This window comes from Notamacropus eugenii, chromosome 3 (genome assembly GCF_028372415.1).
Source record: "Notamacropus eugenii isolate mMacEug1 chromosome 3, mMacEug1.pri_v2, whole genome shotgun sequence".
Lineage (NCBI taxonomy): Eukaryota > Metazoa > Chordata > Mammalia > Diprotodontia > Macropodidae > Notamacropus > Notamacropus eugenii.
Genome location: NC_092874.1, coordinates 434,548,139 through 434,574,566, shown reverse-complemented (window position 1 = coordinate 434,574,566; position 26,428 = coordinate 434,548,139). Strand labels below are relative to the sequence as shown.

General features: G+C 41.6%; 1 protein-coding gene across 8 annotated transcripts in view; it reads left to right on the top strand.

Moving 5' to 3' along the window:
• The window catches only part of ATP2B2 (ATPase plasma membrane Ca2+ transporting 2), a 666,717-nt gene that overhangs the window by 558,480 nt on the left and 81,809 nt on the right, over positions 1–26,428 (top strand). For 6 of the 8 annotated variants that reach the window (XM_072598490.1, XM_072598492.1, XM_072598495.1 and 3 more), the window contains 5 exons: positions 627–716; positions 8,669–8,710; positions 10,117–10,275; positions 15,535–15,749; positions 18,397–18,639. In XM_072598490.1, coding sequence (XP_072454591.1) covers positions 627–716; positions 8,669–8,710; positions 10,117–10,275; positions 15,535–15,749; positions 18,397–18,639 — 749 coding nt within the window. The remainder of the gene's footprint in view (positions 1–626; positions 717–8,668; positions 8,711–10,116; positions 10,276–15,534; positions 15,750–18,396; positions 18,640–26,428) is intronic. The other 2 variants (XM_072598494.1, XM_072598497.1) reach the window with 1 other exon arrangement.

Here is a 26,428-nt window from a genome sequence, read left to right as displayed (position 1 = left end):
TTGGGCCCTAGTCAGAAATTCTAGGAGTGGGCTGGCATCCTTGTGACAAAGGTCTGTCCTGACAAGGTGTTACTTGGGACTTAATTGAGAAAGTCCAGGTCATAGTCAAGTTACTCTCAGTTGTCCAGTCACTCTGGGAGTATGGACCCCATCAGTAGACCGGGGAGCATGTCTCCTAAAGGTGGATGGAGTTGTTTCTCATATAACTCCATATCAAGAAGGCTGACATGCACACAACTCAGCCAAGCTGTGTAGTTGTGAAAAGGGCATCCCATCTCTGAATGACTAATTGGAGCTCTACTCTAACCAGAAGAAGCCCAAGCATCCCTAGCAGAGTGGGACCCAGTGCTGTATAGTGTGTATTGTCCTCTCCAGTCTTTACTGAATACCCTCACATATTTATTTTCAAGATATTCCATACATAAGTTGTCCTCCTGGCTTTTATGACATTTTTGTGATGGCATCTCATTTTTCTAACATTTTGTTATTTAATTTTCAGCTGTTTTTTTTCCCCCAAGAAAACAAAGCCATGTTAATTTCATAAATGTTGCTATTTTGTCATGTGAATTTGTTCATGTTATTATTATTACTACGTACTATTCTTTTTATCCATTATTACTCAGTAGATTCTTTCCACCCCTCCCACCCTCCTGCAGCTACAGATGGTGCAGCAGGTGCAAATACCACCGATAATGCAAATGCCAGCTTAGTCAATGGTACGTCAAGAATACTGAGCTTTTGGTTTTTCTTTGGTGGACTTCTCTTCCAAATCTCTCTCTCTCTCTCTCTCTCTTTCTCTCTCTTTCTCTTGGCTCGCCTCCTCTTCTCAACAGCACACGTGGTGTATGTGCATGTGTTATCTTGGGATAGTGCCTCTTCTCCACACTCTGACAGTAGCTTATAAGAAGGGCCACGCTACTATCAACCCTCGGGGCAAGGTCACACACAGCAAGAGTTCAACCTGTCCCAAGAGCCACCGGCTTTGAAAAGGATGCCCATCTCCTCCAACTGGCCCTCAGTGCTACTTTGGGGAGGCTGTGGCTTTGGAATGGAGCAAGGGGAGAGGAAAGTGGTGAAATTGGCTCGAGTATTTGGTGAAAAAGAATCTTCTCACCAAGCCCTTGCAAACTGCTCCCCCCCAACATATGCTCCTTTCTCCCAGCATGACCCTCTCATAAGCCTACTTAGTCTCACCATAGCTTTGGGAAATAAATGACCCGGGGTCAGGAATCTGGTTCCGAAGCAACATGACCACACTGTGGGCCACTCTCGCTTCTGAGCGTCGGCACCCATGAGCATTGTCTGTGAGGGAGAGATGCCCTTGTTCATCTATTTGCCCATGCTTCTGGCTTGGCCTCAGGGTTAAGCATCAAGGGCTCTGGTCCTTCACTCCAAAATAAAACCTCAATGAATTTTGATATTGACTCATCTACAGTTTCGTGACCCCATCCTGTGGCATGCTGATCCTATAGCCAGTAACTTTCTTCATAGATTTCCAAATCGTGAATGGGTAGACACTTAGCTTAGGCCCTGAAGTAGCTCTTTCTTTTGTTTTTTTTTCCTCAATGATTCTGGACTAGCATTATCTGCTCTTGGCTGTGCTGTGCGGTATATGTTTCCTGAAACTCTGCATTCTTTTGGAGCACTTTTGGAGTAGGGGAGGGGGGAGACTGGGTGAAATCTTGCTGGGTATGGGTGGTCTTGACCTTGCCCCTGGTGGCTAGGCCTCAGGAACTTTGGTGCACACCAGGAATGAAAAAGGGGAGCTTTGTTGCTGGTCAGAGGTGATCACAGTCAATTGTGATCCTTTTTTGTGGACTGGCCAAATGACGGTATTGGAAATGGGACTGAGGGAGATGATTCAGGGAAGCTATACACCTGTTCAACTGTTAAGCAAAGCAGAATTTAAGGAGGGTTACCCTGGTGTTGAGCAGGATAAAGCCGAGATTCTTCCAGGTAACTCCCAATCCATGACCATTTTCTTAAACAAGATCCATCCTGTTTCCATTAAGTTACTTTACTCATAGGCAAGCCAATCTATAGGATTTGTGGGGAAGAAAGAGGTGTTGAGAAAAAGGGTTCCTTTGGCTCTCATAATGCATTCATTGTTTTGAGCCTAGTCAGATCATGTTTGCCCTAGGGAAATCACCTGTAATGTTCCAGCTACATCTGTCTGTGAAATATATATATATATACCCGTGACAACTTAGAAAGTGTCTGCTGAACCTGTATAGGCCATTGCAAGGCCAAGTGGGAGGAATCCCTGCATGAACCCCTGGGTCCTCTGCAGAGCAGTTTTGGCCAGCTGCCCAGTATTCACTCAATGCAGACTCCTTGAGAGAGGTCAGCTGTTAATTAGTTTCCTTCCTCAGCTCCCATCATGTAGAAGAAAGTGGGGATGGATTGCTTTGAGTGATTCAGGCAGATCTGCTGTGGATTTCAGCAGGACGAACATAGTGGAAGACTCTGGGGGAGGACTCTCCAGAAGTTTAATGGCAGCTCAGTCTGCTTCAGGGAAGATACCATTTACTTTAGAAAGTTTAACTGCATTTCCATGAAGAAAGGGATGATAATCCATGCCAGATAAGAGCAGTAACCTAGCCCCACCATCCTCTACTCATGGCTCTGTAAAGGAAGGAAGATGGAGGTTGAGGAGGGCTTAGTTTTCCCCTCCCATGCCTCTGGGGAGGGGATCCCTTCTTAAGGATGGTTCCCTGAAAGGGTGTCAGCCAGAGGAGGGAAACAATCTAGGCTTTCCTTTGGCTTCAACACTTGCCTCCTTAAATGGGGCAGGGGGGAATGGGGGAAGAATAGGGTGTGTGATGTACTCTCTGCCAGTGGCAGCTGTGTTTAGCAGCAGAATTACCTTTGGACATGCCCACTTTCAGGAAGAGAAAATGAGAGTCCCTCTGGTACTGAAGGGCAGCTCAGTAGCTCCTTAAAGATACATGGCCCCTGAAGACAAGAGGGAACTGAAGGCCTCATGGATTATATTTAGAATGCTATTTTGGGAGTTGATCTGATCTCATCCCCTTTGTGACTGCAGTATGCTGTGGAGTCTGGTTCCCTGCTTGGGAGTGGGCAGCTATTCAGGAAGGCTTCAGTTAGCATAAACTCACCTTGAATTTGGGGGCTCTGGGGGTGGTGAGCATGCTAAAAGCATGGGAGGAAGCTCTTGAAGTTGATAAAAAGCTTGAGAAACAGAGCATCAGGGAGTAAAAGCTTTACAGGAAACTCATTCTCATGGGGGCAGTTTACAAGCTCCAGCTCAATTTCTGCCCAAGATCAAAGCTCACAGAAAAGGAAACTCTCTCCTTGGTTCTTCTGCTAGGGAGTGCCATGCCTTTTACCACATTATGACTCAGCAAAATAGCATGAAATTCCTTCTTAAAGGAATGTGTATGCAAGGCAGTGCATCCACGGGTGGAGACCCAGATGTTTGGGGCATGAGCTGTATGTGGCTTTGGAAGCAGTCTAGGATGTGTAGTCTTGGATAGAGGAAGAGTCAGTGGTGTAATACCCAGTGAATGGTTATTGGGATCTGAGGATCTAGCCTGCAGAGATGCTATCAGCAGTGCCAGGATCTCTCCTACTCCCCACCTCTTTCCAACCTCATTCCACCTCTAGCCTGCCACTGTTCTCTCCTTAAAGGCCCAAGACCACGTATTTATGTTTGAGGAACTGAGAGTAAGACCCTGGGCTTCTTACCTGTGGCTTTGGGTAGCATAGTGGATTTGAGGGAGGAGGGCAGTCCATTTATAGTAGAAGCTATTCAGGATTAAAATGCTGAGATTTAAGGGTCTTAATTCAGTTGTGCAAAGGGTGAGTGTTAGAAGTGCATATTCTAATGTAATGAAGATTCTGTCGGACCCTTTCCTCCCCTCCCTTCCCCCAAACACACAGATGATGAATTTCCTGTTAGTGTTGGAGACAATAATATGATCTTGATTTCCAGTGTGGGATTAGGCTATCTGACCTGAGTAGCCTGCAAAGTCCATTTTAGTACCAAGCTAAGAATGATGGGAATGAATGTAGACAATAGAGAAAGGTGACTCACCTCTCCTAAGAATCTCTTGCCCAGAGCTGTCCAGCTTCCAGCAAGAGAACATCCAGTTTCCTTTGCTTCAAAGCTCAGCTTTTCAATCCTTATGCAACTTCCTAGGCTATCCTAACCTTGTTTTTCTAACTTCATAAGTTTTCTTCTTAGCTTGTTAGAGCTGCCCATGGATGGGGCCTGTGGCAAAACCTATCCCAGGGACAAATGGAGGCTCTCAGGCCTCTGTCCCCTTGCACCATGACATTTGTCTCTCACCAGGCCCACTTCCATGTGGATAGCTTCATCGACAGTCATAGTGGATCAGAAACAGAGCTCTTCTTCTGTCCCAGACTAGACTGGTCCTCCTTCTGGTAGAGCCTGGCAGTGTTTGAGGAAGTGGTTATTTTGGCTAAATGGGAACTAAAGAGAACTGTGAATAATAAACTCTAGGTTTTTTGGAAAATGGCATAACTTTAAAGAAAGTTTCCCCTAGCTCCTGTTTCCACCCCTAAACAGGCAAATGTTTAGCAGAGTTTGTCTGGTCACACATACTTCTCCCAGCCTCTTATCTTCCTAAAAGAATATATGTTTACCAGTATTTTCATGACCATGTAGGTAGCACTGGGAATAAATGATGAAATTAATGAATTGGTCTTAATGAGCACCCTGAATTATTTAATCAGAAACTGTGCAGTGGCAACAAAAGCCCTTTGTAGCTCCTAAAATCATGAGCTGAAGTCCATTTTCCTAGACAGGCTTAGTTTTGTTTTGCAAGCATGATTATTTTAATTCACCTCTGGAATTGTCATACTAAAAGGATGGCAGAATCTAGAGGAGAAGTGAAGCAATTCCTTCCTCATACATACTTATACTCTTAACTCTTTGATAAGAGACTGGAGCTTTCTGGAGGGAAGAGAAAACGGGAGGAGGCTACTCTATGACAGATGAGAGCATGCCAGAGGATTCCAATGTCTCACTGAAGGATGAAGTCCATCAAGGGTTTCCTTTTTCTTGCATCATCCTTAGTGGTTTGATGGGTTCCTTGCAGGGAGGGTTCCTTGCGTAGGACATCCTGGAGTCAAATTGTGGTTCTTTACCAACTCTGAATGTTTGACCATTTAAAAAAGGAATTCCCAGGTGTCACTGGGGAATAAGCAGTAACCTCTTAGAAATGTAAAACATTTGATAAAATTTATTTATCATTTTGGAAGTATTTTGTTTTGCTTTCGGACCAGAACTGTTTTCAAACATATAGGAGATTTCTGGTGTGGAGATCCCCTTTAGGTATGTAAACTGGCATTTTCTCTGTGACTTACTGTCTTAGAGAGTTGCCTGGTTAAGTGACCTGTCTAGAGTCACAGCATTATTATAACATCCTGGGCAGGATTTAAAGCCTTTTCACAGTAACTTCTAGCCATGTCCTCTCTCCCCCATACCATGCTAGCTCTTTCCCTGGAAGTTAGGCAGGTAATATCATTTGGAGTTTTATAAATAGTAAAACTGAGGCCCAGAGTTTACTTGACTTACCCAAGGTCTCATCACACAATTAGTGTGAAGGCCCAGAATTCATGTCTTCTGAATCCTGTTCTGGTAGTGTATCCAGTGCGTCATGAATTTCTTATGTTTTATTTGGCCTGTCTCTATGGGACTGCTTCCCTTAAAGATAGACTGGAAAATAGTTGTCAGTAGCTTGTCCTTTTTTCTCCCGTGTCTCATCTCATGAATATCTCTGAACTATTAAGGCTTAAACAAAGCCCAGGATGGCTTATTTCTTGGCATTCAGACATCAAATCCATGCCAACCCTGAAGTGATCTGGGGTCCTTTGGATAATGAAACTACTTCCTTTCTTGTTTCTTTTCATGCCCATCTCCAGTGAGTCTTTTGGGAAATGGAACTCCTTGGGGAATTGATCCTTTCCAAAAGACCCCCGAGCACTTGAGAAACCACTTAGCAAACCTGCACTCCCTGTATTCTGATTATTTAGTGGAGGAAGTATAGAAATGTTGTATCATAGATTTAGAACTAGAAAGGAGGTCAGAGGTCATCTAATCCAATACTGTCAATTTACAAAGGCAGTAACTAAGGATTTCGGAGAAGAAGTGATCTGAGGAAAGCCACAGGGGACTGTGATGATGAGCAAAGTGATGTCAGCCAGATACTATTCCTGGACACATGTCCTAGTACCATTTGGGTAGGACTGGACACCAGACACTGAAGAGAAAGGCTCTTTTCCTACTTTTGTTTTTGAAGACTGCCAATGGAGATAGCCACACAGTGTCCTCCTAATGCCTGGATAATTAAGAAATTTCCCTTGTGGCAGATTTTTGTCAACTGTCACAGATGCAAAAGCAGACATCGAAATAAATTAAAGTTAAAACATTAAATAGAAAAATAATCTCTTTAGTTTTATCATTTCAGCTTTTAAATTTATATCACTTTTTGAGTAGAGGAAGCTGTGTTGCACAGTGGGGAAAGGATGAAATTGGAGTTAAAGGATTAGGTTCAAGTCCCAGACCTGAGATTTCTTAGCTGTGTCACTCTAGGCAAGTCTCTTCCCCTCTCTGGGTCTTAGCATCCCCTGTCAAATGAGAGAGTAGGACAAGATTGTCTCTAAAGCCTCTTCTTGCTCTAGGAAATAACGTGTAGGAAATGTCTTTAAAAGATATATACAAATGCAAGGTGCTAGAGACTTAACATCTAATTGGCTAGAAGTACAAGTGACTTAGTTGAAATTAAAGAAATCTTTTTGTCTTGTAGCTCATTAATTAGTTAACTGAGGTTGATCCCCCTCTCTAGAGTCATACATGGTCCCTTCTCAGCTAAGTCAGTTTTCACTTCTGTGACCATGTCCTAATGGAATGACTATCCCAGCTTGAGTACCAGTCTCACACCCTCTTCTCTCCACCATCATGCTTCTCATGTCACTGGTAACTAGGAGGGTCTGTCTCATGATATTGGTGGATCAGCCAGATGGGGAGGATGTGTTCCTTTTAGCTAGGTTGATATCGGGCCTTGGTTTGTTTGTCTGTATACACCTTGACTTTGAATGTGTTGTCTGTGTGACCTCAGGCTTCCCCACCCAATGTAACAGTGTTACTTAAGTGAGTAACCTGCACATTTCAGTCATATTACCCATATTCCTTTATCCAATGCTTCTCTCTTGCCCTGTTCCTCATGGCAAATTGATCCCATCTTGAGTACCTAATGTGGCATCTTCTTTGGTGGTCAGTCTGCATCCAGTAAGAAGTGCAAAGTTCATGCCTGCTTGGGAATATATCAGATAGTGCTGTCATCTCCCTTTCAAGATTCAGAAAAAGTGACAAGCACTTTATAGTTTCGAGCCACAGAAAATAGTGGGAAGCTGTTGTGACAAATGAGCCAGCCAGGGCAATAGCCTCCCCCTGCTCTGGCCTACCAAACTTGATGGATTAAGGAGTAGAAGCAATCCAGGCAGCAATTACTCATGGACTCTTTAGTGCTGACATTTTCTGAACAGCTGTCCATTTGGTGACAAAGTAAAACCCACAAAACATCATCATCATAGCTATTTATCAGCAAAGTCATGCCTTGATGCAGTGGCAGACAGAGAAGGCTGTGTGTACAGGCAACTTTCAATTATCCTTTGGCTCATTGGCCAGTATATGGAGAATCCTGGTCCCTTGCCTATATACATATATGTGTATGTATGTGTATATACACATTTATATCCATCTGTGTGTGTATATATGTCTATGTCTATATTTTAATTCTCCATTCAGTTTCTCATCCTCTGGCTGTTTCACTGCTCGTGAGTTTCTGTACAAGGGGGACTGAAGGTACCAGGAAGGAAGAGGGAAATCTCAAGCAGTCACTTGTGCTGTTCAGTAGGTAGCTGCACATAGTACCCTGCTCTGAATCCACTAGGAATTATGTTTCTCCAAACTATAACTTGTCCCAGTTCAGGAGCAAAAACCCCCAAAAATCAATAACCATGACAAAAAACTTCAAAAGTGAAATGTGCCTGCTTTTCTTTTATCAGAAAGATGAAAAATTCATAGTCTATTTCAGTTTTTGCCTTATTTTCCAGGAAAATTAGAGCTATTTTTATTGTCCAGGTGTTATATTCTACTTAATTCAGATTCCTGAAAATATCTCCTCCTTCTTCTTTCTTCATGTAGGCCTTGCTCTCTTTTCTCTTTGTCTTATCTTGCTCTCTGTTTTCATCTGTAAGCTACCTCAAATCCTTTTGGAGGTAGATGGCATACTAATCTTAAATTAATAAACTTGGTAAAACTTTTTAGTTACCATGGGGATATTTAAAGGTATCTGTATATCATATTAGAGATAAGCAGATACTTCATTCGAGGGTCTTATTCCTTGGACGATAGTCATCACTTGCCAAAGAAAGACATACATAGACCCCATCTGAATGGGAATATGTTGCACAAGTCCAAGGGGATATACAATGGTCTCCCTTTTTCCTGTGTGGGACTTAGCTAGATATGTACTCTCACAAGTCACAAACCAAGAGATATCCCAGAAACCAGTTCATTACCCAGTCTTTGATTTAAATGTCCATCACAGTGTTCTGTCTGTGTGATGACCATATATTGTCTGTTCTTTGTTGTTTGTTAAAATTCTTTATCATGTAGGTAAAATGCAGGATGGCAATATGGACACCAGCCAGAGCAAAGGTAACCCTTCCATTTTAACCAGGTTGTGGTATGTGATGTGTGGCCCAAGCCCCCTTCCTAAGAATGTGAACTTAAAAGCAGAGTGGAAAGAGATTGACTTCATAGTGAAGGCCAATCTTCCAGACACATACATACCTATCAAGGATGTGTGGCATTTTTAGTGGGTGTAGTTGTTACTCAGACTTGACTTGAACAGATGCTGATGATCCAAGTATGAGCCACATAGAAATCCAGGCATCAAGTTTCCCCAGGCCTCTATTTACTTAGTTTGACTAGGGGCTCTGGTTGGTGTTCTGTAAGTTTATCTGAATGGAAGCTGTTTATGACCCAGTGTGGTCCAGGGACAGATATAATGTCTGAGCATCAACCAGGTCTTCCTTATTGAGAATGTGATTGAGATTGACTTTGGGGATTGAAAAAACAGGATAGCAGGAAGCCTGAGGATGGAACTAAAGGATAGGGAATAATTTTCCTTGATTTCTCTCATCCCTGGTGGCCATCACCTGATGTCCTAAGAGCAGACATGAAAGCTCAGCCTAGGCTATAGTGCTGCTTTGGAGGCACAGCTTGAGTCTCTATTCTCATTTCTGAATGAGAGAAGCATGGGAATTTGCTCAGGATGGGATGCAGAGACATGGTTTTTGTTATCTGCTTCATGAAACAAGCCATTTTGGATAGAAGTCAATGTGTTATGCCACTAGGCCAGTGATGCTTCCATTTCAGTGGGTAAGATGATTGTTAGGAATTAAGTGGGTTGGATACTTATGCCTTTGCTGCTTCCCAAATTCCTAGTAGACCCAGGCTTTAGAATTGATCTCTCCTTTGGGCCCTCTGAATACCAAACTTTTCCTTAAGGATCTATGCTAGAACCCTTGGAAATTTAGGAGATCATGGCCTTGAACACTTTATAGACAAATGATCTTGTCTTTATTAATGAACTCATATCTCCTGAGTCACGTGACTGAGATCAAGTTCCAATCATGTAAGATGGGCCCAATGGCCATAACCTATACGATGGACTTTCTGAGCAGGATAGGGATGGGGTGGGACAAGGAATGTGAACTCTTGCCACTAGCAAACCACATTTGTCCTTCTAGTTCCTTCAAGGTTCCCTAGAATATTATTGGCCAAGCATGGTGGCATCCCTTGCTCTGCCTGGGCCATCAATCACAGATTCCTTGAGATGGCCTCACCCTCCTTTGCTGAAGACCACAGTCTTCTAGCCCAACTATTGGATCTATAGTGCTTCCCCTTGGGGGACTCCTTATCCTGCCTCCTGGCACTGGTCCCTCTGGGCAGCCTCAGGATCATTCCTAGCAGGGAGGGGGGAGTTCCTTGAAATCACAGCTATGCAGCAGAATGAGGTTCTGGACTTCAAGGTGATGGTGTATATTTTGCTTTGGTAGCCAAACAGCAGGATGGGGCAGCGGCCATGGAGATGCAGCCTCTGAAGAGTGCCGAAGGGGGAGATGGAGATGATAAGAAGAAGGCCAACATGCACAAGAAGGAGAAATCAGTCCTGCAGGGGAAGCTCACCAAGCTGGCTGTGCAGATAGGCAAGGCAGGTGAGTGTTCCAGCTGAGGGAGAAGGAAGGGACAAGATGAGAAGAGAGCAGCATGCTTCACATCTGATCAAAAAAATATTGGCTTTAGTTCAATTCAGTTCATATTAAAGGCTTTTTAAGTGCACAGCACTGGGCAGGATGCAGTATAATGGAAACTATCACACAGGCTCCATTCTCAAGAATTTTGAAATCTAATGGGGAAGGAAGAACACACACATACATATACATGTACATATATATATATGTGTGTGTGTGTGTGTGTATATATATATATATATATATATACACACACACACACACATACGTATAAAACTATGGTACAAAGGAGAGTGGAATGAATAGTGACTCAGGAATCATTTATTAAACACCTTCTATGTGTACGACACTGAACTAGGCTCTTGGGATACAAAGGAAGGCAAAAAACAATCAAACCTGGAGAGAAACCTAAAGAGGACAGGAGACATGAATATGGGTACCACAATGTCCTCTCTTGATCATGTTTCACTATAAGTAACCCTTATTGGATATCCAGGAGAATGGAAACACCTTGGGGGCAAAGAATCCCATCTTTATATTTGTATACCCAGTGCCTTGCACCCAATAGGAGCTTAATAAATAATTATTTGATTTGTTTTAATCCTAATTATTTTATTATAGTATAATTTTGTTATAATTATAACAAATTATTACCTTGCCAGAGATCACATTTCTTGTTTTCAGGAGTTAAATATCAAACAGACCTGGTAGCTCAATTCTCCATGGTGGATTATAAGACACAGGAGATAAAGGTATTCTCATCTCAGTAGGGAGAAAATATAATTATTTGTGCATATGTACATTTATCATAATCTCTCCTGCTAGGCAGTAAGCACCTTGAAGGCAGACACTTGGTTTAGTCCCATTTGTCTCCCCTAATACACTGCACAGTGTCTCTTCGATAAAGTAGACTCCCAGGGAGTATTTGTTTTGTATAAATGAATGACTGAAAGACATATCTGCTGACTTCCACCTTTGTTCTTTTTCAAGACTTAGATCCTTTTCCTATTGTGTTGGCAAGTTTCACTTTTTTATGATGAGAACTAAAAATCTTTAATGATCCTATTTCTATGTGCAATGTAAATGACCCTCAGCTTCCTCATAGAGATGACAGGTGATATACTCAATGGTTGGAGAACATATTCTTTTTTTTTGGCATTCACAAATGAGAGGAATGTGTTATAACCATGGGAATTTGAGTGAAAAAAGTACTTTGGATCATATAGTCCTGTCCTTTTACTTTGCAGTTCAGGACAGTGCATTTATACTGAAAAGAGGAAAAAAGACTTGGAGTCACACTGCACTAGGAAACAAAAGAGATGGGATTAAAACTCAGATCCTTTGAGTCAATATCTAGGGTTATTTCCATTCCACTGCACTACCAGATCACCAGAACAATGCTGCTTTGGGCCATCCATCAGATTATGGAGCTCACTTTGTAATATAGTCCAATTTATTGTATATTGGATATGATTTTGCCATTATAAAGAAAGGAGTAATAACTCTTTTGTACAGTGTATTCCATAAGTCTTATGTAGTTTTAATCTGCTAAAGCTTTTGAAGCACCCTGTATAATAATGAACTTGCTAGTTGTAAGGACTGGAACTCTAAAGTGGAACACAAGGGAGATGAAAAGAGTTTGCCTATTTAACTGGCAGAACTAGATATTAGTATCAGCACCCTGGAGAGCTCTAACTGTGAGGATGGTACTGGAAGTCTAGACTATCTTGCAGGTGTACTGTATTTTAAAATTCTATTTCACTCTTCATCTTCCTGGCTGTCCACTGCATTTAAATGCCAGTCATCACTCAATCAGGTTTTATTCAACATTCATTCAACAAACATTTATTAATCCCTTTTGTATGGAAAGCTATATGAAACTCTGAGCAGACAGCCAATAATGTCAACTTCATCAGCAACAGCAGGTCAAGTATTTTAAATGGCAAATAGGGGTACTAATCTTCGCTAAGTGCTATTCTCACAAGAACTCTTAAGAGGAAGGTCATTAGTTATACTTCTAGATTTAGAAAGTACCTTAGAAATCATGTAGTCCAGCTTTCTTACCTTAAAGATGAAGAGCTGTGTTCCAGAGAAGTGAAGCAATTTTCCCAAGGTCACATAAGTAGTAAGAAGCAGAAATGGGATTTGATTCCAAGTCTTCATCATATTTTCCATTGTACCATAATACCTCTCCAAAGTAGTATTATCCACATTATACTGATGAGGAAAATCAGTGATCCACTAATGGATAAGGAAACAAGAATGGGGGGCCATGTCTCCTGAAGGTCTTTTGTGAAAACACAGCTTTGTCTCTCAGGAACAGAGTGCTGTATCAACCCAGGTCAGTTTATCCCAGTAGTTACCAGGGATTTTCCTATTCTGTCTGGCTCCATGCGGACACTAGTTGTAGTGAAAACTAAGCACAAACTCCTTGCTTCTCCCCTCTTCGGCAGGTGCTGTTCCCCTCAGCTCTAATTTTAGCAGCCATGGTTTGGAGAACAGTAGGAGATTACAGGCTTTGCTGACTATATTTAAATGAGGAGCATTGTGACAATCTTGAGCTCAGTTTCCAGGCTCTGAACATGTAAGGCAGGGCCTGGAACACGTGGCTTTTAAGGCAGAGCAGCAGGGGACCCTGCAGCTGCATGCAGAACCCAGGCATCAGGCCTTCCTGGCACCTGGGATGCATTGCTATTGCTTGATGGACCAGGACTCACTTGTCAAGTTCTGACTGTTCAGCAGCCACAAAGGAGTACAAACGCATCAGGCTTCACCTCTGTGATGGTGAATGTGGTGATGACAAACACTGTCTTCAAGGCCCTTCCATGGCCTTACTCCAGCCTACCATTCCAACCCAATTTCCTTAGCCTTTTGAAGTTTACTGAGCATTTACTTCCCAGCACTGCCAGGAAGGACTTACTAGCATTATATATTCCAATTTCACACTTGAGGAAGTTGAGGCTCAGAGAGGTTACATGATTGCCCAGAGCCACATAACTAGTAAGTGTTATTAGTTACTAAATATTTATTATTAGTTAATGAATACATTCCTCCATGATACTGCATATCCCATGGCTGGACATCTCTGAATGTCAGAAAATTCTCTCTTATAGGGACATGTAACTTCCACTCATTGATCTTCATTATTTCTTAGGCAGCAACACAGAATAAACTTTATCCCATTTATTTGAGAGGCTTGGCCCATCCTTTCAAGTATTACCATCTCTATGGAGTTGAGCTTAGCACAAAGTTGTACTCAAAAATATCCATTAATTGGCATGTAATGAGAACATGGTCGAAAATACCCTGTTTAGGAAACCAACAGTACCCGGTATGGACAGAGCCTTATCTGAAACCCTGGGAGCAAGTTACAGAAGAAACTGACTAATTCAATGAGGGGGAAAGGAGAGACACACTTGGAAGTCACTGAGGGACACATTCAGCAGAAATTATGAATGAATAGAAAGTAATGAGGCTGATGATTTAAAAACTACATCAGAGCTGCTGCCTGCAAATGAATGTCACCTTAGGAGTGAGTGACATATCTGATAAGGCATCCCAGTAATATCTCTCTCATAAAAACTTTCTGGAGCTCCTCTCTGAGAGCTACCTTGGAGCCAGTTCATAAATCACACAGGAAAAGTGACCTTGTTTTGGCCTCCAAAGGAGCTAGGAGAACATAGGCACTGTGATGAATGGGAATCAGTTGGTGATAGAGCTGGGACTGAAATGGAAGATTGAATTCTAATCCCAGTTTAGCCACCAGCAAGTTGTGTGACGTTGGATAAATTGTTTCCAGTTTATGGGTCTTTATAGAAGGGTGAACTAGACAATCCTGAAGATCTCTGTTGACTTGAAAGGGCTACGATTCTATGAATCTCACAGGAGAAAACTTAGGTGAAACTGAGAGAATGGCCCTCATGGTGGGTGGGTAGTGACAGAACAATGTCATCAAAATGAGTGATGTGAGCCCATTGTGTTTATGTAAGACTTCTCAGGTGGGCATCTTCCAGGGAAATGACTTGCTTATTTCAAATGATTCATAAAAGCACAGAACTCGATGCTGGACACTGGCAAAAAGAGAGAAGGAATCATGGTTCCTGCCTTCAAGGAACTTATACTCTAGTTAGAGATACAATGTAAGTCTAACATACATATATGAAGGGATAGAAAGTGACATGAGGCTGTGAGGGACTACATAAAGGATTACATGATCTAGCTCATAAATACCACAGGAGTTTGGAAATGAGAAAGATCAATGAGAATAAGTAGCCCTGGAAGTAGGTGAAAGCTGGGCCTTGCTGGATTAGTAGGGTTTGGGAAGGAAGAACATGCAAGCAAAGGGAGGGGCAATAGGATAACTATTCACTGCCTAGTGCACATCTCCAGGTCCTTCTGGAGTGCATCGAGGCAGGGAATGTCACCTTCACAGTTCAGGGATCAGCACATATTATCCTAATCAGATTTCAATCTGAACTGGAAAGGACCTTAAAGGCCTTCTAGTCCAACCTTTTAATTTTATAAGTGAGGCAACTGAGGCAAAGAAGTGAGTTGGCTAAGGTCATACAAGTCAAGACCCAAGTCCTCTAGATCAGAACAAGTATTCTTTTCTCTACTCCCAGTAGAAAAAGACCCAGGAATAAAGCCTTAATCTCCCACCAAGTATTCTCATTTTCTCACACTTGATCTAGGAGCTCTGCATGCTCAGGAGAAGCAGGCTTCAGGACCTACCTCTCTTGCAAAGAATCCTCAAGCCAAGCTTTGATTTCTAGTCTCCCAAAATCTTTTCAGTTTAAAGAATTAGAGCTATTTAGCCTGGAAAAGATATTAAGGGAAACATCTTAGCTGTCCTCAAGCGGTTGAAGGGCCTTAACGTGGAAGAGGGATTTGATTGCTTGTGCTTGTTCCCACAGATAGACCTAAGAGTAACAGGGAGAAGTTGCAGAGAGGTAGTTTTCTTCTTAAAGTATGGATTAGTTTCTTAACATCTGGAACTATCTAAAAGGAAAATGAACATTCTCTGGTTGTCATGGGTTCCCCGTTTCTCAAGGTCTTCAATTGGAGGTTCTATGACCACTTGACAGGGATATTCTAGAGGGGATTCCTTTTAGGTGTGAGCTGGACTCCATAGCATCTGACTGCATTTTGAACGCTGAGAGTCTGTGATTCATCCCTGCCTTGGACCCTGGTATGTCCTTGAGTTGGTCTTCTCCTGTGTTCCAGGCCTTGTAATGTCTGCCATCACGGTGATTATCCTGGTGCTCTACTTCACCGTGGACACTTTCGTGGTGAACAAGAAGCCTTGGCTGCCTGAGTGTACTCCTGTCTATGTGCAATACTTTGTCAAGTTTTTCATTATCGGGGTGACTGTGCTGGTGGTTGCTGTGCCCGAAGGGCTCCCCCTTGCTGTCACCATCTCTTTGGCTTACTCTGTGAAGGTAAGAAGCAGGGCAAAGGACCCAAAGATGAGCCAATCGGGTGATGCAGTACCCTGTAGCACATTGTGTTTCTCATTCTCAGATGGTGGGCAATGGGGACAATTGTCTTGGGGCTTGGCAAGAGCCTGGGGTCACAGCAGCAGCTAAGAAGAGTGTGCTGATGACTGCTGTCATTCAGGGAGAGGGCATGTGAAGCTCCAACCCCTTCCCATAGAGCCTCTCCACCTGCCTTAGAAAGGAGCTCTGAGCATCATTTCTATAGCCCCTGCCTCAACTCTTGCTCCACAGAATTATTCAGCTCATCCTAGTATAATACTGGAACCCAAGGGTCCCCTTGAAGCTTGGAAGAGGTAAGTTGAAGACAAAATTAAATTGTTCTTCATAGAGCAAGGATTCAAGTTAGAGAAACAAGAGCCTTGAGAGGTGGCAATGGTCTCAGTATTGGAGGAGCCTCCCCCCAAATTCAGATTCAAGAATGAGAGATGAATAAATGTGTTTCTAAAGAAAAGTAAGATGCCTGGGGTTCACCTTTGTCTTTTTATCTCCTACCAAAGAATGTAATAATATCCTCACATCTATCTGATGACTCTAGTTAGCCAAATAATAGACTCGATGGACCAGCATTTGTCTGAGTTGGCAGGGGAATTTTCTTGGCTATTGACATGCGAGTTTCAATTCCAGTTCTCTGGTCCAATTTCAGCTCCAGGATATTATCTATTCTCTGCTCCTGTACTCCACACTTTTACCTTAATATTGTCCCTGATTTCACCCATGTGGGTGAAGAAATGTTCTCAGAAAGGCAAGGAGTCCTGTCCCCATTTTATAGGAAGGAAGGTGTAAGAGTCGTCCAAGTCCATGGCAAGAGCCACTTACCAAGCCAGGACTTGGGTTTGGGTGCCTGGCTGTAATTTCATATAGAAAACAGATCTCTTCAAAGTTGCCAAAAAAGGCTATCTTACTGTAAGTTATACACACTTACCACTACCATTTTTAGAGTACATCGAATAATGAGAAACTCTACCCCCTAAAATCCCAAGCTCCAATAGTAAAGTCCAGTGCATAGTGCCCTAGTCATCAGAATTCTGGGAAAAATTCTTTTTGATTTCTTAGCTGCCCTCCAAAGCAGCAAGTTATAACTGCATTTCTCTACTTACTACTTTTCAAACATGAAAAAGTTGGCTTGCCACCTGGGGTTGTTTTTCAGTAATCCAGTCCTCAAGTTAAAATGTTTCCAGGCCTATAACTGATAGGTACTTGACACAGTTCAAAATTCCTACCTGTTAGCTGCCATTTAGTCATAACCCTTTTAATTTTGGGGAAACACTAACTGAGTCTTGGGAGCTGTCCATAGCTGCAGTCCCTTCAAAGTTATAGGAAAGCAGGATTGGCATGCCAAACCAGAGCTCAAGAATATGCAAGTAGTTAAACTCAGTGTGTTGACTGATAGATGTTAGTTATGGACTCTTTGCTTTTAAGTTGGTTTTTCTGGACAATCTATTTCTCAAATGTTTGCCTGTCCTTGGATCACATTTTCCTGTCAGTCTCCTTCAGATCCTATCTCTTTAACATTACTTATGTGTTGTTTTTGGCCCCAGATACGCCTCCCGACCCCTGTTGGCTTGGTATGTAATGCAAACTACTGTAAGACCTGCCCTCTTTTGGCCAATCAACTAATTTTATTCTTGATTAGTCTCACAAACTGAGTTTACTTCCCACCCAGATTATATCTGTTGGTACTATAGCTCATACCATGGAGAGCTCTCATGTATATTAGTCCCTCTTGGCCCAATCCCCTGGGAGGTAGCCAATACTGACCAAGGTAGATTATTCATTGTCAGACAGTATAGTATTTGCTTTCACTTAATAGGTTTGAATATGCAGCCCTCTAGAGGCTAATTATTTCCTCATATGCACTATCTTTGGAATTCTAGTATCTGCCACCAAGTAGGTAGGGCTGTTTGTAAATAGCTACTTGAACCCAAAAGACAGGCTCTCCTCAAGGGGAGATAAAAAAAAAAGAACATGATCATACAAATATTGTTTTCCCATGCCAAAAAAGACAAATATTAAATATTAAATGAGTAGCATAATATAACTAATACTAATAGATCTAATTTCTACCCTTGTGTAATAATTATTAAGAAAAGATGCCATATAGAACAAGATTAAAAGTGCTATCAACTCTAAGGTACAGACTGGTCCCTTACTCATGACAGATTTGTAAGTTATTATGTGCCCACTTTTTCAGATCCTATACATAATTTTAGCAGTCCCATAATAAATAATGGAGATTTTAAATTTTTATTTACTTCTTGTGTGTTGCTAGCTTGAAGGCCTCAAAGTATATGAAAGGATGGGAATTGAGAAACAGTTATTAGGAAGAAATGAGGAATTTAAGAAGTGGTAGAACTACTTAGCAAACCAATCAGTCATATTTGAGGCTGATAATGTTGTCCCATTCCACAAGATTTTACACATCGAAAGAAAACAGACTAACTCATCACAAAACCACTTGATTGGCCATACTCCTTAGAATCCAGCCCCTTCCCTTTACATTGCTATAATGAAAGTTATTTCTGCACCAAGGCTCCTGCCACTTGACCACTTGTGAGCAGGCTATGTTTTTCCTTCTCTTTTTCTCTCTCAGAAAATGATGAAAGACAACAACCTGGTACGCCACTTGGATGCCTGTGAGACAATGGGCAATGCCACAGCCATCTGCTCTGACAAGACGGGGACACTGACCACCAACCGGATGACTGTTGTGCAGGCATACATTGGAGATGTCCACTACAAGGAGATTCCAGAACCCAGCGCCATCAACTCCCAAACTATGGAACTGCTGGTGAATGCTATTGCCATCAACAGTGCTTATACCACGAAGATTCTGGTAAGTGGCTGGTGACTGCCCATTGTAGCAGTCAATGATGCCCAGTGCATGAGAATCACTGGGCGTATTTCAAAACATAATTCATTTGAAAACATTTTACCACTGGCCAAGAGATACTAAAAAGATTTTTCAGTATCTAATTAAATCATTCCTTTCATAATAAATTCATCTTTTTATTATACTTCTGTATAAGAATGGGAAATATTAACTGTCTGTGATGGCTGACACTTAGATTCAAAAGATATGTGTGTGTAGGGAAGTGTCAGCCATTCAGATATTTACATCCAGATAGTCGGCATTAACCAGACAAAATATATGGGTGAAGAGGAGAGTGTTTCACATTTCTTCCAGGTGTTTTTCTTATTCTATGCCACAAAGAAGGATTTCTAATCAAGTTTCTGGGGCAGATATCCCCTGTCTCCCTTCCTCTTGACATTCCCCCACCACTCTGGGTATTGCCACATCTCAGAATCATATTACAACATAAATCAAGTCATCACAAAGAGTCAGTGAGGTTGGAATGGGTCATTGAAAATGAAATGGTCCTTTCTGTTCTTCAGACACTGAGATGGGGAGGAGTGGCAACTGCTCTGTGAGGAGAGTCTCCCCACACTCTTGGGGCTGAGGGATGAGAAGAAAATAAGAAAGTAGGTCAGCATGGTATGCACAGAATGCTAATGAGGGAAGGACCCAAGGTGCAATGCAGGGGACCACAAGATGGTTCCTTTTATAAAATCAGAATTGAAGAAAAGTGATTTTCAGAAGTGAAAAAAAGAGATTTCTACTAACTGCTGAAGCAAGTCATTACCCTCTGTCATTTTGTCCTAAGGAAGTGGTAGGCTAGGAACTTCCTGAGATGGCTTTCGGACCATTTGGGGGGAGTAAGAATTAGGGAGAGTGAATTGGATGGAATAGAATGGTCTAGGAGTTAGAGAACCTGAGGTCAAGCCCCAGCTCTGTGCTAACTTGCTGAGTGATGCATCGCTTCATTTGTCAGATCCTCAGTTTCTTTATCTGTTCAATAAGTGTGTTGAACCAGATGGTTTGCCATGTGCCTCCTAACTCTAATGCCAAGGTCAAGGTTACTAAAGAAATACTAAAATAATCACAGTGGGAACCTAAATATCTTTGTGTAGCTACGTCCAAATCAATCTTTGTAGGCTGGAACTACTGACACCAGATGTAGTGCTATAGGACTGGGCATAAAATCCTGACTTTACCACTAACTAGTTTTAGAGGTGTCATTGGACCTCTCAGATTTCCCTACATCACTGGTGCCAAACTCAAGAAGAAATGCATGCCAGTTGGCATATTGATTTAGAAAAGCACAAATGAACATTGTGTACATTGCACTTTACTTTGTTTGAAATTTCCCAAATACATTTTAATTTGGTTCCTGGACATGCCTGGGAATTTTGCTGGCTAACTTGCCACCTATGAGCCTGCAAGTTTGACACCTCTGATCTAGATGATCTCTTGGGTCTCCTTTACTTCACTTTAAAACTGTGGCTATTTTGGAAATATTAATAGCAAAATGAGAATCTCCCCACCAATAGCATTTATATAATTCTTTGAGGTTTGCAAAGCACTTTATGTGTTATCTCATTTTGATCCTTCCATCAACCTTGTGAGATAGGCGCTATTATTATTCCTATTTTAGAGGTGAGGAAACTGAAGTGGAGAGAAGCTTGCCCAAGGTCGTACAGCTAAGAAGTTTCTGAGGCAGAACTGGAACTCAAATCTAGCTCTTTATGTATTGTGCCACCTGGCTTTTTAATGTAATTAAAAGAATACTGAGCTAAGGATCAAGAGATCTGAATTTGGGTTACTTCTGCCAGTGACTAATAGATTGTATGATCTTGGGAAAGTCAGTTTTCTTCTTGAGATCTCTGTTCTCTCATCTATGAAATGAGAGGGATGAATTCCATGGTTGCCAAGGTTACTTAGAACTCAGAGAATGGCAAAGCAGGAAAGAACCTTACAGAACATCCATGTCCCTTCTAACTCTAAGAGTCTACAATTTATGGCTGGGTTAAATTGCTATAAGAGGGACAGGGAGGATGAGAGGAAGAATGAGAGAATGAGGAAGGAAGAAGAAAGGAAGAAAGGAAAGAAGGAAGGGAAGGAGAAAAAGAAAGAAAAAACATTCATCATCTTGTGGCCAACTACACCACAGATGAATATTTCTAAACTTAACTAGACTGGGTCTCAGATATCAGAGATGGTGCTCATTGGCAAACCCATAACCATTGCCTTTCTAGCTTGGTAGAACATGGCAGATGCTTTTATGGCCTTTGAGAAGGCAAAGTCTCTCCTCACTGTGGTATGGTGAGGCTTACCTACAGATGGTCAGATCTATGGCACTGGAGGGAGGGAGTTCCTGCACCAATGTGGGGGTGAAACTTCTGCCATTATTGCAGTATGATTTGGTTATCTGACCACTGCAGGGATAGAACTTTCCCATGTACTACATAATGCAGGTATTTGCCTCATTTCTCTTCTTCTGAGGTTGTCTGTGTAGCCAGGAGCATAGCGTGTTGCTTAGAGGAACAAGGCTGTTTAAAGCAAAGGTTAGAACCATCTAGCCAGTGTTTTCTTCTCATTTGGTTACTGAAGTGGTTGATCCAAACTGAATTTTCTTGACGGTAATGTTGAAGGGGGCAAAAAAAAAAATACTAGACTGTTACTCCTAGAAGGAACTTTCAAGATCAGGTTTAGGGTGTAATGCTCTCATTTGCTTGTTTTTCTTTTTAAAAGGATTGTAAATACAGGACTGGAAGGAACTTTAGAGACAGTCCAGTCCAAATCCCTCATTTTATGGATGAGGAGAATAAGACCTAATAAAAGGGTAAGTGAATTACCCAAGGTAACATAGGCAATGTGTCAAAAGATGGATTTGAACCCAGGTTTTCTAACTTCAGAATCAGTAATCTTTTCACTGTACTATGCTATCTCCTTCAATGTTTTATTGAAGCTTTGAATTGTTTACATTGCTTTCATATCCTAATAATCCACTTGGTCCACAATAGAACTATCCATTTTAAAAAAGAAAATAGTTAAGCAGAATAGATGACCTCTTAGCCATACCTAACAGCACACTTGGCATTCTGAGTTTGTGTATAGTTACTCCATTGCCTTTCTGTTTGGAAAAAGCAAATAGGTTTCATTATCAATGCCCTGCAATCAAGACTGGTTTTCCACTGAACTGAGTTCTGATGTCTATTATTGCTTTCTGTATTTTATTATGATCATTTTGAATCTTGTTCTCTTAGTTTGTTTTATTCACCCTGCATCAATTCATCTAAGTCTTTTCAAGTTTCCCTGAATTATAATTATTAATTAATACATTCTATTCATATAGTGCAATGTCATCAGCCATTCCCCAAAAAGAGGGTGCCGATTTTGTTTCCAATTTTGTGCCACCTTGAACAGTGATGCTGTAAATAGTTTGGTATATGTGGGACCGTTGCCTCTCTCCTTAACTCCTTGGGAAAAAGGGAAAGATAATGAGTTTAATTTTGAACATACCTTTAGAGATACCAACAGGACATTTAGATGGAGATGTCCAGAAGATATGTAGAGATGCAGAAGTGGATCTCAGGAAGGAGATGAGGGTTGGATAAGTAGAGCTGAGCACCATCTACGTAAAGATATAGTTGAACTGATGGGACCTGAGAGAGAAGAGAAGAAAATCCAGGATAGAACTGACTTGAAGTCAGAAAGACCTGAATTTAAATTCTGCGTCAGACGCTTACCAGCTACATGACTGCGGGAAAGTTTTCATTTTTTTTGGTCCCTCAGTTTCTTCCTTTGTAAAAATGGAGCTATTAATGGCTGTTATGACAATTTAATGAGATAAAGAATGGAGATCATGTTGAAAACCTTGAAGGACAATATATTAACTGTTGCTGCAGATAATAATAATTATTATTATCATTATTCAGAAAGGTAGTTTATGAAATCCCTGCAATGAGCCATAATCACAGAAAAGGGCATGAAATAAGCTGCATAAATGCATTAGACTCTATGACAGAATCTTGAGTAAGTGTGGTGTGGTGAAAAGGGCAGAGAAATTGGGTTTCAAATTCCAGATCTGATACTTATTACCTGTATGACATGATTTGGATAAAGAATTATCAGGACTCTTTTTAAAGTTAGTGTTTGAATTAGGTATGAGAGTGTATATCAGTAATCCCTGCTGCTGGGGAGGTGGAGGCTGGTGGATCTCTTGAGCTCAGGAATTTTGATCTATAAAGCTGATCAAGTACCTGCACTATGCCCAGAACCACTAGCGTGAGCCTTTGGGAGCTGGAACCACCAAGTTGCCTAAGGAGGATAAACCAGCCCATACTGAAAATGGAGAAGGTCAAAGCTCCCATGTGAGCTTTGTGAGTGAGACCATGTCTGTGTGTAGCTTCTTCCAGCCTGAACATGATAGGAAATCCAAGTTGTTTTTTTTAAAGAAAAAAAGGAGTGAGTGTGTATGAGAATGTAGAGACACTAAGTATCCTTTTCAATTACTATGCCATTCTAAACAGTTCTAAGCACTCTTTTCCAAGGATGGGCATGGCCTATTTTGATTATTCCTAGAGGACAATCAGTGTGTGTTCCAAGTAAGAGTTGTTCTGATGCCCTTTAGGAAATTCTTTGGCTCCAGAGTCAGAGAAGTTGGGTTCAAATCCTGATACCTAATTATATAGACCTCAGTTTCCTTATCTGTAAAAATGAGAGGGTGGACCTTGGGTAGCCTCAACTCCCTTCCAACTCTAGAGCTGTTATCTTATGTTCAAATCCCACTTCTGATACTGACTACCTGGGTCAGTTTCCACATCCATGAAGTAATGGAGTTAAACTAGATGAGTTTTGTGGTTCCTTTCAGTTCTTGATCTATGATCCTGTTTCATTATGCAACTCTCTCAACCTAGGTTTCAGCAGAGGCTTTAACTGCTGAGTAGCAGGGGGCTGATGACTGCCATTTCCATCATGAAAATCTAGAACTCATACCTTCAACAGACCTAATAACCCCATATTTTGGTGAAAGTCTTGCTTTGACAGGCTGTCAGTCATTGCTATGGTTAGCCAGCATATGTCTTAGGAATTGGAAAACATTCATTAGCTCCATAGTTTGGGTTCAGCCACCACACACAGGGAACTGGCATGTTCTTGTACCAGTGTTCATCCAAGCACTTATCACACAGGGACTGTGGACAACTTTGTCATAAACCCTGTTTGGCACAGGGATTCAGAGATGTGATAGACTCTACTGGCCAGAGGACAAGTCTCAGGATCCTTTACAAATAGCATGTTGGATTTTAGAGTTGCAAGAGATCTTAGGGATCATCTGTTTTACAGAAGTGGTAACTGAGGCAAAGAACTAAAGTGTCACAGCTGGAAACAGTAATGAATCTTACAATGGTGAATCCTTTGCTCCTTCTACCATTCAGGATAAGCCAACTATTGAATAAATGACTTGATCCAAAGAGAGGGCTAGTGATATTTAATGAAAGCTACAACATTTGAGGGGCAGCTGGATGGTACAGTTGATACAGTGCCAAACCTGAGTTCAAATCTAACCTGAGATACTTACTGGCTATATGACCCTGGGCAAGTCACTTAACTCTGTTTGCCTCAGTTCCTCATCTTTAAAATGAGTTGGAGAAGGAAGTAGTAAACCCAAATATGGTGATGAAGAGTCAGACCCAACTGAAAAGAGCAAATGCAGCACTGGAACCATCGGAACATTTTCCTTCAACACTAACATGCAAGTGTTTACAAATGAGTCCTATAAATTAAGGCTATAATTCTTAACCATTTCCCCCCTGCTTTATGAACCCTAACTTTATTCTTTACCTTCACTGTCACTTCTAATCCCTCTGCCCCTCGGTTTTTCCCAGGCTATGACCCTTGAACTGGCCACACTTTCCTTCTTTTGGTATCTCAATCCTTTGGTCAAACAGTTCAACTTCATCTTCTTCTCTATACTAGAGTCCTTTGCCCCCTTATGCTATTGTTGGTCATGCCTTGCTCTACCATGGATTACTTTCTCCTCCTGCTTATTTCACTCCTGTTCATATGCTACCCAACAGAGGTGAATAAAGTCATGAAACTAGGCTGACTAGCTGACCAGACTTTGGTTACATCAGCGCTACTGGGTCCTTACTTCCTCAAGGCAACATTTTTACACCTTACTAATGAATTTGCTGCCTCAGTCACTAAAGAGGCCACTCTAAACCCTTTCATCTCTCTTCAAGCCTCCCATGGCACCTCTCCCACACTTCAGCTGAGGACTCTCTTCATATTTATTAAAAAATGGTCACTTGCTGAGAACTCCCCCTTCTCACCTGCTCATTCATATCATTCAGATGATTTCCTCAACTATCACTTTCTCCTATGTCTAATTTGAAAAGATAGTCCTTCTCCTTGCTGAGATGAGCCCCTTGACATGCACAGGTTATCCCCTTCCATACAATCTTCTCTACCAGATTTCCCTATTCTTTCATTTCCTACTCTTCCACTAATGCTCTGTCTCCTGACTACTTCTTTGCTGTCTACAGATATTCCCATGTCTTCCCTAACCATCTCTATCTGGTAGCTATCATCCTATATTTCTCTTCTACTTCATGGCTAAACTCCTTGAGAAAGCCATCTACCCTTAGTTCTTCCAATTCTTTTCCTTTCATTTAATTCTAAACCCTGATTAATATGACTTTGAACCTCACCATTGAACTAAAACTGCTCTACCAAAGTTACCAATGATCTCTTGATAGCCAGATATAATTTTCATTTCTCACTTCATCCATCTTGAGCCCTCTTCAGTCTTTGACACTGTCAATCAAACTCTTCTGGATAGTCTGTCCTCCCTAGGTTTTCGCAATACCCCTCTCTCCTGGTTCTCCTCTCATCTGTCTGACTGATCCTTCCCAGTGTATCAAGAAGATCATGCTCATTAACTATGAGTATCCCTGAAGGATCTGTCCTTGGTCCTTCCATCTCCTTCTATACTATCTCTCGGTGAACTCATCCACTCTTATGGATACATTCAATTACCATCTTTATGCACATAATTCCTAGATCTAAATAGCCAGTTCTAGTCTTCTGAATTCTGGTCTTACATCACCAGTTGCCTTTTGGTTATCTTGAACTGAATGTCCTGTAGATACTTGAAATTCAGTATTATTACTATCAAGGACACCATTTAATCATTCAGGTTCCCAATCTTGGTGTCATCTTAGACTTCTTACTCACACACAATCTAAACATCCAATCTGTTGTCAAGTCTTGTTATTTCTACCTTCATAACATGTCTTGAGTATATTCTTTTCTCTCCATTCACACAGCCACCACCCTGTTTACCTCATGTTTAGACTATGAAAATAACCTTGTGATCAGTCTCTCTGCTCAAGTCCATCCTCCACTCATATTCCAAAGTGGTCTTTCTAAAATGCATGTCCTGCTATGTCATGACCACAACTCCATGTAAAATCCAGGAGCTCCCTAATACTCCAGGCTCAAATATAAAATCCTCTTTGTCTTTTAAAGCCCTTCATGAGTTGGCCCCTTCCTACTTTTCCATCCTTATTACCCAGAATTGCCTTCCACATGCTCTAAGATCCACCAACAATGGCTGTCTGTTGTTCCTCACACACAATGCTCCATCTCTCAGTTCTGTGCCTTCATGCTGGCTTTCCCCAGTGCCTTGAATGTTTTTCCTCCTCATCTCTGCCTCCTGGGTTTCTTGGTTTCTTTCAAGATTCAGCTCACATCTCACTTTCTGCAAGAGGCCTTTCCT